Source organism: Alligator sinensis, unplaced genomic scaffold, assembly GCF_000455745.1.
Source record: "Alligator sinensis unplaced genomic scaffold, ASM45574v1 scaffold173_5, whole genome shotgun sequence".
Lineage (NCBI taxonomy): Eukaryota > Metazoa > Chordata > Crocodylia > Alligatoridae > Alligator > Alligator sinensis.
The window spans coordinates 405224-419516 of record NW_005842198.1 but is presented as its reverse complement, the minus strand read 5'-3'; the positions used below and the strand labels follow the sequence as shown (position 1 = coordinate 419516).

At 42.8% G+C, this 14293-nt stretch overlaps 1 protein-coding gene across 16 annotated transcripts in view; it reads right to left on the bottom strand.

The window, feature by feature from the left end:
• Positions 1 to 14293, bottom strand: part of CHD9 (chromodomain helicase DNA binding protein 9) — a 205391-nt gene that overhangs the window by 47050 nt on the left and 144048 nt on the right. For all 16 annotated transcript variants that reach the window (XM_025207519.1, XM_025207521.1, XM_025207511.1 and 13 more), the window contains 5 exons: positions 13605 to 13800; positions 8647 to 8814; positions 7525 to 7704; positions 2020 to 2130; positions 363 to 559 (listed from right to left, as the gene is read on the bottom strand). In XM_025207519.1, the coding sequence (XP_025063304.1) occupies positions 363 to 559; positions 2020 to 2130; positions 7525 to 7704; positions 8647 to 8814; positions 13605 to 13800 (852 nt within the window). The remainder of the gene's footprint in view (positions 1 to 362; positions 560 to 2019; positions 2131 to 7524; positions 7705 to 8646; positions 8815 to 13604; positions 13801 to 14293) is intronic.

The window sequence follows — 14293 nt, the reverse complement described above, 5'->3', positions numbered from 1 at the left end:
AAAGAGTTTCGCTTTTAGTGGTTATCTATTTTTACTTAGTGAAATACAGAATACAAAAATTATCACACATATAAATCTATGATACAATACAGCCCCAGAATGACTAGTGGAGGCATTTTACTACAAAAAAGGAAATTTGTAATCTTGTGAAACTATTATAACTAGCATGTGACGATGTGGTTTATTATGCTTTTATGCACTTGGCAGCATTTAAAATGTATCCAACATAAGGGCAAATCCAAAAAAAATTTCTACACTATGATCTACAATTCATTCCTACCTACAAAACAATAAGTATGTTTCCAAAGAAACACACTGTATATGCAAAAATGTATAGTTTTGTGAGAGAAAGCAGATTGTACCCATAGACCAGTAAGTTCTTTTCCACCCGAAAGCACTCTGTTCTTCCATATCCACTGGAGCGATCACAAGGTCTGCGGAGTTTTGGTTTTTCATCTCCTTCGCTCTCTGGTTCTGATAATTCAGCCAGCTCATCTTTTGTAGCACTAAATGGCCTTGTTTGCTTCCTAATTCTTGGAGTATCAATAACCAGGCTGTTCTGAAAAAAATTAACAAACATCATTTAAGACAGTTGGTAAAACTTTCTAAAAAAAGGTTAAGAAAGAACAATTTTTTATCCAAGTTCTATTAGCTCAGACTGCACAAACATCACAGAAACATTAGCTGTAATACAAACACTATTTCATGGTATCTTATGCAGTAAAGACAGGTATGTCTCTCACAGAAAGTCCAGTATACTGGTTACAAACAATATGCAATCCTTCATTTAATTTGCACTGCGTACATGCACAGAAATTACAGACCAGATTCTCCTTTGTTCTGGCAGTAAAAAGGAGCCATAATGCCACATTGAAATAGACCGCCTGGGCATTTCTTCAACAGAAAGTGAGTCTTTCAGTAGGACAGAGCTGACATTATGAATCTCTGGCACATCTATACGTCCATATTAATGCAAAGCAATAAACTCTGGCGCACATCATGCTGGAGTTTGTTGCTCCCAGGCACCGTGTTTACACATGTGCCTAGGGTCAGAGCATGTTGAGCCAGGTCGGAGCAGCCCTGGCTGGCAGGGGGCCCAAGAATCAGCCTGCCAGCCTGGGGCTGTTTTGACTCAGCTCAATGTGCTGCAGAGGGGCCAGCTGCAGAGGTGGCTTCAGTGTGGGGCTGGTCAGCAGGCAGCCCCTGCACTGAAGCATCCTCGTGCCCTGGCCAGCATCTACATGTACACTGCTGCACCCAAAAAACTTCCACAGCAAGATAGTACCTGTATTTATAAATACTAACCTGCTGCGGAGTTTATTAGCTGCCTGCACCTACATAGGGCTGCATGTATAGATGCCAAGACATTAACTGTGGAGCTAACTAGGCAACTCAGTATTAACTGTTCTGTATTAACAGCTTTACAGTGCCCATGGTAGGTTATGGTCAAGGGAAACAAAGCAGAGTTTTTCTGTACTCCAAATACTTTTAGGCACTAAAATGGTCTTGAGACAACTGAGTACTCAGACTATATCTATATGGCACAAGACAACAGACGGTATAGTCACTGTGCTAGCTCTGCAATGTAGCCATATTCCCATGGCAATGTGCATTCACCAACAGAGCTTATTGCTTCTGGTTCAGAAGCCAGAATGAGACACTGCAAGTGTCTCTCAGTGTGACACTTTCTTATATCATGTAGACATTCCCCAAGGGAATACTGAGCAGTCCTGAAGGTGCTGACCCATGCACCAAGTATAACAAAGACCAATTTAAAACAAATATAATAATTAGTTTAGGCATTAACTGATAAAGCTCCATAAATCTAATACTGCTATACTAGAAGACTTAAGATTTTAACATTAATTCACCACATGTGGTAACTTGATAGCCCAGTTTGCTACATACACAGTCCTCATGGACAATATTGGTGTGAGGAAGACTTAAAAAGAACTTTTAGAAAGCGCGCACACACACACCTGAAAATATCTGCATGCATTATAAAAACTATATACTTACTCTACCACTGATGGCTTCTATATCTATTTCTGCTTTTTTGGCCCATTTCTGCCAGAAGTTGGGATCATCTAAAGATATGTCAGTCCTATTTCCAGATGCAACAAAACTAGCCTGCAAAAAACAATATAATATTCCACTAACAGCATAAAACATAGCATGTACACTAAATATATATATACATACTTTGCGCACACATAAAATTGCATCACATTTTAAATACAAAGCACCTCCCATTTAATATGTACATGACAGCACTTCAAAGTTCCATAAATTTGTAGAAAATAAAGGTGACAGCTAACAGAGAAGAGATGCTAAAGTACGGCTGCACTGTACATTCCATCTGTCAGTTGATTCTTGACTACAAATCCTAACAGATTATGTCCTGAATCCCATATAGCTAAGATATAAACTATTGAGAGGAAACATTTTTCAGATATATCATTTATTTCTGCTGTGAAAAACAACACATGTTCACTCTGAAATTGAAGTGTTACTGGGTTAAGAAAATAGGAAATAATCCTTCATCTTTTGAATTAACGACATAATTGTAGAACAGCAAAAGAAAAAATATTCCTATACATAGAAAAGTGATGGATGACAGCTTAAAAAAAAAAAAACCAACTCTGGAACTTGTATCTGGGAAAGATCAGAGAAAAGAAAATGAAGAACAGAATTTTCATTCTGAAAAGATCTCACAAAGATAATTTGATTTGCACAATAAAATGCATATAATTATTGTTTGGTAAAAATATATATATTGAGCTCTGTGCAGCTACCAGCATACAGTTATCCTGAGGCTATTCTAATTGGTTGAGACAATCTAAGGCTGCTCGCAGACTTCTGTGATCTTGAGACTGAACTCTAAGGAATGTTATTCACGATCCCAAAAGTTGCACCCCTTGCCATGCATGCCAGACATCGCATGCAGGACCTGGAATTTTTGAGATTGGGGATAAAATTCTATGTAGCATATAACCCAGAAGATACATGTAGTACAGGAAAAAATTACAGGCAAGCATCTTACAACAAGGGAACAGTACAGAATAAATGACTACTCACATGAAATCTTTAAGGCCAACTAAGGCCCTGATACTACAGTTAGTTCTATTTGGACAAAAGGGGAGTTTGTACACATCACATTTTTTTGCCCTTTCTTGGCTGCAACAGCATAACTGTTTGCACAAGTGTGTTTTTCAGATGCGTTAAAAATCTTTCTTTTAAAGACTTCAACTAAAAACTCCTTGGACATAGTTTAGTTTGGCTTGTTGCAAATTAAAGCATCACATCCATGGATTTGGTGCGTGCAAACAAAAAGGCACTCAAAAACTTGTACTAAGAGCCTTTGTCCACCAGATGGCACTGCGACGACTTTGTAGTTCACCCCTTTGAATAGCTGAGGCTTTTTTTTTTTTTGTTGCTGTTGCTTTTTTCTTGTGTTGGCTCCCTGTTCCCACAGCTGTGGGTCAAGGCACAGGGTGGGGGGTCCCGAGCCAGGGGGGCAGCGCAGGACTGCCCTGCTCTCCTGTGGGGCTGGCCGGGGACCGGGCTTAATTCATTTGAAAACCTAGTACGTGCAAACACTGATGCAACACTCCAAACTAAACAAGTTTAAATGTTATAAATCTATTTAAATTATGAGGATTAAACTCTGTGACATGTATAGACATCCAAAGTTACACCTGCATGAAGCTCCCTGTAGATAGGGACCTCCTTTTTTATTTTAGTGTAAGATGAGACATAAGCATCTGTAACATTAATGTTGTGAAGACTGCAAATGATTTCATGACCATCTCTCAATATATTACCTGAACCAGAAATGAAATGCTTATGAGTCCACCTTCTTTTTAGATTTAAAAATAGCATTGGTAAATCTACAGAAAACAGTAGTTTTCAGACTCAAAACACCCCTCACAAAATTCCAGCTCTTGTTTTTCAATCATTGTTTTACTACAGAAAAATAATAGATCAATTCTGTTGCAAAGAATTCAGAAAGGTCACCATAGGTCAGAAAGCTTTTAACACTATGGATTCCTGTCTGAAATCTGGTGAGTTCATCTCATGAATCCTGTTTGCACACTTAATAGTGCTAACATTGTGTGGCACTATAACGGGGGCTTTCTCGGGGCCGATCAGTTATTGGCCCGCCCACCTGTTTCTGGGCCAACCTTCCGCCTCCTCACCTGCCATGCCTTGATGATATATGATTATGTTGTTAATTAGACAGGAGGCTTCCCATTCTTGCTCCAATGCCAGGGGCGCTATCTGCAGCTCCATTCCTCCCCTACATGGCAGCCCAAGCCTCGCAGATGGCATCCACAGATGTTAACCATGCCAGCCCCACACTGGGCCCCAGAATCCTCCAATCCGGACCCCAACTGGATCCCTTCACTCAGGCGGACTACTCCGCCTTCATTTGAGGCTACCTAGCTCCCTGAACTGTTCCCCCTCTCGGGTGTGGTCCCTCCCAAGACCTTGGGCCACACAGGCCCTGGCCTCACCTCCAAGGCCAGTCGGAAAACCCAGGCCCTAAGCTCTCAGCATCCCTTGTGGTGGGCACCTGGCCCTTTTGACCCTTGCCCCATCACTGATCAGTCAAGGGCTTTCAAGTCAGGTCTATGAACCTCTAGCCCCCTCTCTAGCTTGGGTCCTTCTTGGCCCTTCTACCAGGTAACCCACCTGGTTTTGGGAATTGGGGTTATTAAGGCGCCCTGACCCACCTTCACCAGGGAGGTAACTGGCCTGGTATTTCCTGGGGGCTCTGGTGCCACCAGGAGCCCCATCAGGCCACTTGTTCCTGGCAGGGTGCAGTTTTAGGTCATGCCCAGGACCAGGAGCCTTCAAACCGTCCCCTACAGCTCCTGCCCTTACCTCCAGGATGTGGCATTCAGCCTTGCAGCCAGGCAATGTTTCTGCCTGCCTGCCAGCAGCAAACTGCTGTATTTATATAGGCAGCCAGAGATTTAGAATGGCCACCGCAATCAAGCACCTGCTGGCTGCTTGGCTCAGCCCTTAAAGCCCACAGGCACCCTGCATCACCCTTGAAAGGATTTTGTGGCACCATGGTTGAGAATCAGCGATACAATGTAGAGAACTATTTAGCTGTGAAAGGAGCCTAGGAAGTATTTGCTGCCTCTAATTTCTGAGACTAAATTAGTAGGACAGAAAAAAATAAGAATACTTTAAAGAGGCCATATCACTACACAGAAATTTAAATGTTTAATTTAAGTAGAATATTTTAAAGAATTATTTTAATATTTCTAATTTATCATATAAATTAGGAGATTTGGGGATATCTGAATTCCAGAAACTGACAAGAAAGAAGTACTGGTTTCCATATTCTTCTTTCAGACTGGCATTCTCAAGAGAAATTGACTCCACAATCAAGAAGACGGTTGACCAGGAGGAAGAGCAAGCAGGAGGGAGCAACAGGGGAAGTGTTCTCATTTATCCTGAGAAATCAGGACAATTGACTAGTTACCTTATGTGCCTGTACACAAATGCACAGAGCCTGGGAAACAAGCAGGAAGAATTGGAGGTCCTTGCACAGTCACGGAACTGACATGACTGGAATAACAGAGACGTGGTGGGATAGCTTGCTTAACTGAAGCACTGTCATGGATGAGCATAAACTGTTCAGAAAGGACAGACAGGGGAGAAGAGCTGGACTTCATGTAACAGCTATATGATTGCTCAGACCTCCAGTATGAAACTGGAGATAGGCCTGTTGAAAGTCTCTGGGTTAGGGCCGAGGGGACAGCAACAAGGGTGAGCTATGGTGGGGGTCTGCTATAGACCATCAGCCCAGGAAGGTATGGTGAATGAGGCTTTCTAGAAACAGCTAGTGGAAGTTTCCTGATCACAGGCCCTGGTTGTCATGGGCGACTTCAAAACACCCTGACATCTGCTGCAAGGGCAATACAGCAGTGTATAGGCAATCCAGGAAGTTTTCGGAAAGTGTTAGGGACACCTTCTTTGTGAACATGCTGGAGCAGCCAACTAGGGGCCTTGCTCTTCTTGACCTGCTGCTCACAAACAGGAAAGAAATGGTGGGGAATGTAGTAGTGGATGGCTACTTAGGAAGAAGCAACCATGAAATGATTGAGTTCAGGATCCTGAGGAAAGAAAGGATGGAGAGAAGCAAAGTAAGAACCCTGGACTTCAGAAAAGCAGACTGACTCACTCAGGGAATTCATGGGCAGGATGCCCTGGAAACCAGTCTGAGGGGGAGAGGAGTCTACGAGAGCTGGCTCTACTTTAAAACTTGGCTACTGACATACATGTAGAAACTCTTCTTGTTACCCATCACACATCCCTTGCTAGCCACAACTCCAATTGCGCTTGAACTTCTTGACTTCATCTCTGCATGCCTGAGCAGTACCAAGTTTCCCTCTTTCCAACCTTTTCTTTCGTTTTCTTCTCTCATTTCCATCTGCTTTATTAAGTGGCTGTTGTCAGGAGACCCATTTAGGTTAAAACTTTTAACGCTCTCTAATGTCATATTCAGTTTGCAATCAAGCAATTCTTCAGTTGTTTACAATGATATCACTAAAAACAAAGATTGTTTATTCTATTTTTGTTCAGGCCTAGCAGTGCAGTCCACGATGAAAATTCCTTGGCACTAGAGTAACACCATAATGACAGTAAGAAACTTGAACTTAAGTATTTTTCCAGTTCTAGTCTTCCTCTTCCTTCTGAAGTTTTACTGCATGTTATTTTCCCATTTCTTCTCCTAAATAACTACACCTACTTTGCTCTTCAAACTCTTACCAAGATAGCAGTATCTGAAGTAAATTGGACTTTGCTATTCTGTAAATGCAATGCTTATTAGCCACATTGATTTTTCACTTATAGCTTCTGTGTTTTTAAATGAATGTCACATGAATATATAAAATAAAGCAAAACTATAGTATTCTCATTTACTGCTGTCTTATACATCAAGTGTATGTAGGCCTAGATTTTTTATTAAAGCAATACCCAAGTATACTTAATTATGGTACTCAAATACATACTTCTGAATACTTTATATAGATAATTCACTCAATGTACACATAACAAATAAGATTTTGCTATGTATGCGTTTATACAGGCATGTTAAGCATGCAAAATGAAATTAATCTATATATTCATGTCCACAAAAGATGAAATAGTCATGCAGAAGTGGCAGCATATTTTCAAAATATCAATCCCATAAAATTCTTCAACAACAAAATGTAAATGTTGTTCTGATCCTAGAGTTAGAGTGATGTTGTAGTCTTGATGATCCAAGAATTATGCAAGAGACAAAGATCTCTTAGGGCGATATCTTTAAAAGCACCAACTACGCAGCCGGGAGTTAGACAAGGTTTTGAATGCAAGACATTCTTCAATGACCAGATAAAGAATGTCTTGTGTTAAAAAAACTTATCTAGCTCTGTCCCAACTATCCTGATCCTATGCAATAGTAAGAGCTTTTTTAAAAGACAAAGTTAGCAAGATGAAGTGGGAAAGAATGCAATGGTACTCTACTTTAGCAAATGTTGAACCCCTTCCTTCCGATTCAATTGTTATAGTTTTTGTACGACGTTGCAAAATTTGGTCAATATCTTCTTCACAGAATTTAGAGCCCTCATCTTCTTCATCCATAATAGCACCATAGGCACCTCTTCGTAGCAGATCTTCGATTTCTTTTTTGGAAAGTTGCTGAATCTGTACAGATAAAAATGACATTTTAAAAACATGTTTTAAAATTCTTGAAAATATACTCACATATCCAGCATTTTATAACTAAGCTGAGCTTCTAAATTGGCATTTACAAGAGACAGAGATACAATTCTAGATTACAATTACAGAAACATTAAAATGACACACGTAATTGTATCTAGATTCATCATTGTCAAGTGATAGCTTCATTTGGGCCCAAATAACTACCTTCCTGAATTATGACTTTAGTCAATACACTGATAGATAAAGGACTCTGAGAAAATTAGCTCTGAGCAAGAGCTTAATCAAATCACCAAAATATATCTGTTTAATGTGAAAGCTATGCAAAAGCTAAATATTGTACTAATATGGTAGACTATAACAATTTGGAGCAAAAATTTCACCCTCTTACATTTCTCTAAGAAAAATCCTATTTAATTTGATAAAAACTTCCAAATTTTGGATTACCAGAATTTGAATGTGGACACAAGTCCTACCTTCAATAGGCAATAATACCATGGTGTAAGGGCAATAAAGGGATTTTGTTTCATTGGTGTTCAGAATTTGTAGTTAATTTTACAAGCATTGTGAAGTACGAGGAACCTAGATTCAAGATGCGGCATATTCAGTAACACAAAGGTATTATAATACATTATTTAATAAAATAACACTTTAAGTGAAATTTTTCTTTCAGATATGCTATCGAAGAAATCTTCTTGAAGTTTAAGAAGATAAAAGGAAGTAAGCAGTCTGTGCAAAAGGTCAAAACACACTGACTAAGCTGTTGATACTTTCTCAAGTTCATCTGCCTGCATCAAGGAAGCATCACATGGCTATGCAATTAATTAGAAAAAGAACATTAAGATTAATTAAAAAACTGCCTTATTACTACAAAAGTAATTTAAAAAATGGCAGTTATTTTACTCTATAAACAAGAAGTCTACATACACCACCAACGCTATTTTCTCTTCCACTCATGCTCTGCAGGACAGCTTTATCCAAACCCAACTTCAGACTTGCTCTGTCAAACATCTCCCTCTCATATGAGTTTCGAGTTATCAATCTGTAGACTTTCACCGCTTTGTTCTGACCAATCCTGTGGCAACGTGCTTGGGCCTTTGAAAGAGAGAAACAGCAAAAATAAAACTAGGTTTCTTCCTAGGAGTAAGAGATTTGGTCTAAGAAATGTGTTGTGCTGTGAAGTGCTATAAAGGGATCAAATCAACTTGAAAACAAGTCCATTCACATGTTTTTGAATGGAAAATGTAAAATATAACAGCCCTTTGGAATGTCAAAAATAGTTTTGGAAAGATCAGTTAGCAGAGCACAGATGAGGTTGATCAAACTGTATAAACTATTGTAAATAAGTCCTTGATTTTTCAATAGTCCAAATATCTCCAAAACGCACCAATAAAATACTAGCCAAAAAGTGATTTACGGATTATGCTGATTCCAGAATACCTTCCTTCAGTTTGATCTATTCTCTGGCTGATCTTCCATTTGAAATATTTTTTAAGTACTTAAACTGAACAATTCTACTACTTCTGGTTTCAATAAGTTATGAAAATCCTCTATCTTTTCATTATACTTCAATCTATTTGTATATAACTACCTCCAATTTTCCTATGTCATTAAATTAGGGGTGGACAAAGTCCAGCCACCAGTGGACTCCATTTCCCAGCAGCTCCTGCCTGTGTGGTTGGGGCTGGTTTCCATGGATACCTTAGCAGCAGCCCGGTTATGACAGCACAGGGCCGGGGTTTTTGTGGAAATTGGCCCCAGCAATGCTGGCAGGCAGCAGAGGCGCTAGCCTCTTCCTGGTGGGGCAGGCAGCGGCAGCACCACTGGAAGGGGTGGCTACAGGGGGCTATGGGGAATTTTGGGGTGGCTATAGCATCCCCCTCCAAACCCTCCCCAGTGCCACCCCTGCTGGTAGGGTGCACAGCAGGGCAGAGAGCTGCTCGAGAGCCCAGCTGGGATCTTGTGATGGTAACAGCATGGTCTAGAGCTAGGGCAGAGCTGCAATCTGCAGCCTGCATGCTTCAGGCAGGGGCATGCGGATTGTGGCTCTGCCCCAGCTCTGGACCACATTGTCACCACTGCAAGGAGCCGGGGCCGAGCCATGATCCGCTGCCTACTCGTCACTGCCTGGGGCATGCAGGCTGCAGATCACAGCTCTTCCTTGGTTCTGGACCACACTGTCATCACCACAAGATCCTAGCTGGGCTCCGGAGCAGCTCTATACCCTGCTACACGCTGCTGGGGCCGGTCTCCATGGAAACCCCAGCCTGTGCACTATCATAGTACAGCTGTTGCTGGGGCCTCCATGGAAACCGGCCCCAGCCACATGGGCAGGGGCTGCTGAGAAGTGGAGTCTGTCTGCTGGCCAGATCTGACATTTTGCCCACCCCTGCCTTAGGCAGGGCAAAGTGACACTTTAGAGACTAAAGGCTTTTCGGAAAGGCGTTTAGTCTTTAAGATGCCACCTTGCTCTGCCTTCTGCCTGACTTGAGGCTAACATGGATAACTCTCTCATTTTTCTTTAAGTTTTACATTATTAATGTTTTCATCTTTCTTTCGGTTGTTCCTCAAAACCCCTCAGTGGTTCTCAACCTTTTAGATACCCTGGATGGACTCAAGACATCCCTCGGGTCTCAGCTTTCATTAGTTTTGGGGCAAAAAAAAAAATAATGAGCAACTGTTCTGTTGCAAAGGCCTCAGAAAGACCACAAAAGGGAAGAATATTTTTAATACTATAGATTCCTATTTGAAATTGTGGGCTTATAATGTGATTGATATCTGCATACCTGAAAGTGCTAAAATTGCATGGCACCTTTGAAAGCATCTAAAGGCACCTCATGGTGCTGCAGCACCCTGGCTGAAAACCCCTGCCTTATATACTAACTGGACTCCTACCTGCACTCACAGCTAGTCTGTTTCATATGCAGTACTGTGCACAAAACTGTGACAAATCCTAGTTGCAGTCTCTCACTCCTACTGAGATATGAAAAGTCTATGTCTTTCCTTTTGCCATTTTGCATTTTTTTAATTGGTCTAATTGTGGGTAGATGGGAAAAACTTTCAGAAACCACTATAGCAGGGATGTCAAACATACGGCCTATGGGCCAAATCTGGCCAACGAAGCCACTCATCTGACCTGCCAGACTACCGACATGGCTGAAGGGAATGGCCTGCCACAGAATAGTGGACAGAGTCCTTGTTGCTCTCCGGACTCTTCCCCCCCACATCTGCACTACCACAACCCTACCCCAACAGCCATAGGCCCCCACTGCTTGCCCTGAGTTGGAGCCAAAGCTGGAGGTGCCACTGTGGCAGAGGGCATAGTGACAGCAGCTCCAACTCTGGCATGGGACATGCAGTGGGCGAGTAGCCACTGTGTGCTCCAGTTGAGAGCTGGAACCACTGCTACCACCACATGCTCTGGTTTGGAGATGCCACCACGTGCTCCAGGTGGGAGCTGAAGCTGCTGCTGCATACCCTGGGTTGGATCTGGCCCACAAAGAACCCTGTGGTCCAGATCTGGCCCAGAAAACAAGGTGAGTTTGACAGCCCTGAACTACAGGAATCATACTAGTCACGAGGATCCTCGTTTTCTCTGTTAAAAAATCCAAAATTCTCTGATTTACACCCCCCCCCAATTCTATGATTAAAAATACAAAATCCATGTTTTTCCACAATTAAAATGAATGCCACTAAATCTATCTATCTAGGTATCAGTTGAACACAATGTTTTATTGATATATTTACAACTTTAAAGCAGTTTGGAAGCCTACCAGTGCCTCAATCATGCTGGTTCCCTGTCCATGCCGTTGCCTCTCACTCCCAACCCACAGCTCCTCACCCCCACAGGTGCCCCTCACTCCTGACCTGCAGCCCCATGAGCCCTGCCAGTGCCCCTCATTCCTGACCCAGTCTCCTGCCCCCTCCAGCCATTCTGGTGCCCCTCACTCCCAACCTGCAGGCCCCTGGTCCTGCCAGTGCCCTTCACTCCCAACCCAAAGCTCCGCACCATGCCCCGCCCAGCCCTGCTGGTGCCCCTCACTCCTGACCTGCAGGCCTCGCCTCCCCAACCCTGCTGGAAGGGGCGACCAGCTGCCCCGCTTTGCATGGCCCCATGCGGACTCTCAGGATGGAGGTCTGTGGGGACATGGCAGGGCATGCAGCGCACCTCATGAGGAAGCACAGGCAGCGGCATCACACACTGCCCCATGCCACTGGCAGCTATGGCACAGTAGGGAGGACCACAATAGGGCCTGAACCTAATTCAGCCTCCACAAGAAAAGGATGAGAGGAGATCTAGTGGCCGTTTACAAACTCACCAGGGGGGGACCAGTGGGAATTGGGTGAGGCTCTGCTCCCCCAGGCACCACTAGGGGGATTAACGGCCACAAATTGTTAGAGAGAAGGTTCAGGCTGGACATCAGGAGACATTACTTTACAGTTAGGGCAGCCAGGCTCTGGAATGGACTCCCAAGGGAGGGGGTTCTCTCTCCTATCTTGGGGGTCTTCAAGAGGAGGCTGGACAGATATTTGACTGGGGTGATATGATCCTGGCACCCGTTCCTGCCCGGGGCAGAGGGTTGGACCTGATGATCTGTTTAGGTCCCTTCTGACCCTAAGTACTATGATACCAGTGCTGCCAGGTTTCACAGCAGCATCATGAAGCCAAGTACATCTCTGGCCTAGGCCATACTGCAGGTAGCAGGAGGAGGGCGAGGGGCTCCAGGCGGTCTCCATCATGCTCAGGCTGGAGCACAGCACCTGTGGCTCACACTGCCAGCCATGGAGTGAGTCTGACCCCAGCACAGGCTGGAAAAAGGAGGAGAGAACACCTGCAGCACCCCCCACCTCAGACCTCTCCTGCCCCACCAAAGTCCTGGTGCCCAGACACTTTCCCCCAGCACCAGCAGGAACCTACCCCACATCCCCCCCCCGCTACACCCCCCCGATGGTTCCCAAGCCCTGGCCCTTCAACCGCCCTGCCCATAGACTTTCCTGTATCTAGCTGCCAGGGCTGCTCCCACCACCCTGCTTGGCTGTGTGTGTGTGTGCATATGCATGTGGCACTTCCTGCCTCCAAATCACCCACCCCCCACTCCCCCAGCAGCTCCTTGAAGACTACAACGCTGCCAGCCTGCAAGGGGAAATCTGTGGTATCTTGCATTTTTCTCCATTTAAGGGGGAAAATCTGTGTTTTTCCCCCTCAGGAAACAGAAAACCCAGATTCCTGCTTATTACTAAACACAGGACCAAATTTTCCTCTTACTCTGCTATTGCCAACCCAGAGCAATTCATCACAGTTTATTTAAGTAATTAGTGTATAAAAAACTATAAGCTGAATTTTGTGATACCTACACAACGTTGAGTGAGCATTTTATAATCTCTTGTATAGCATTTACCTTTGCAGCACTTTATATTATTCTATATTATGATTTAAGCAAGAGACAACTTTAATTCAAACAACTTGGGGAAGAATGGACAAAAATTTTTTTAGAAGTGACAGGAAAATTTAAAAGGAAACTTTTAGAATATTTCAAATTCTCTAGGTTTTTAAGGCAACTTTGAAAAGCATAATGAAAAAGTATAGTTGTGATAGTGAAAGGGAAAGCCCAGCTTATTTACTTATTACTGTATTAATTTTTTTAGCTGTATTCTTATTAGTGAAATGTACAGTATGTTTTCATTTGCTGACAAGTGCTCTCTAATATACCTATATATGGGCATCTCTAATAAGTATATAGATACATATATGAAAACTTCATAAAAATTGCAAAATGTAAATGAAAAAAGATGCAATATTTCAGAACTATATATAATAAAATGTCCAAGTTTATTCTGATTATCTCTTTCTTATGTTTTATACATTTTATCTCAAATTAATTTACCTGCAGATCATTCTGAGGATTCCAGTCAGAATCAAAAATTATACATGTATCAGCTGCAGTCAAATTAATGCCCAGTCCACCAGCTCTGGTACACAGAAGGAACACGAACCGATCAGAGTCTGGTTTGCTAAATCGATCGATAGCAGCTTGCCTCAGATTCCCTCTTACTCTTCCATCTATTCGTTCATATAAGTATCTAGGAAGCATAAAACAAAAACAAACAAATAAAAAGCCTATTACAAAAAAATCTATATTTAGAAAAATAAGAATGATAAAAGCAATGCTGCTTAAGTATTTATTATTTAATATGAAAAAAACCCTTTGCTTTCTGTTTACTCTTGATGAATATAACCAGCAACTGGGATGAAGTTTACATTTTGAAAAGTACTTAAAAGCAGCTCTGACAATTCCCACAATCTGGCCACCAGTGTTGCTCTGTCAACCCATACGCTGTGCTGGACTTGCTCTGCACCGCATATGATACTCCCTCAAACCTGTCTGAGCTGCGCCACCTGTGGTGCTTTCTGTGACTGGTCTTGGATTGCACCACACGCTGTGGTGCGGTCCGAGGCTGTGCTGCATGAGGTGTTCACTTGGGCCACTGTCCTGGCATGGCCTGAGTGGGTGCCGTATGCTTTGGATCATGCATGAGAGTAGGGGTCTGCGGGCCTGATTCAGCCTGTGGGCTG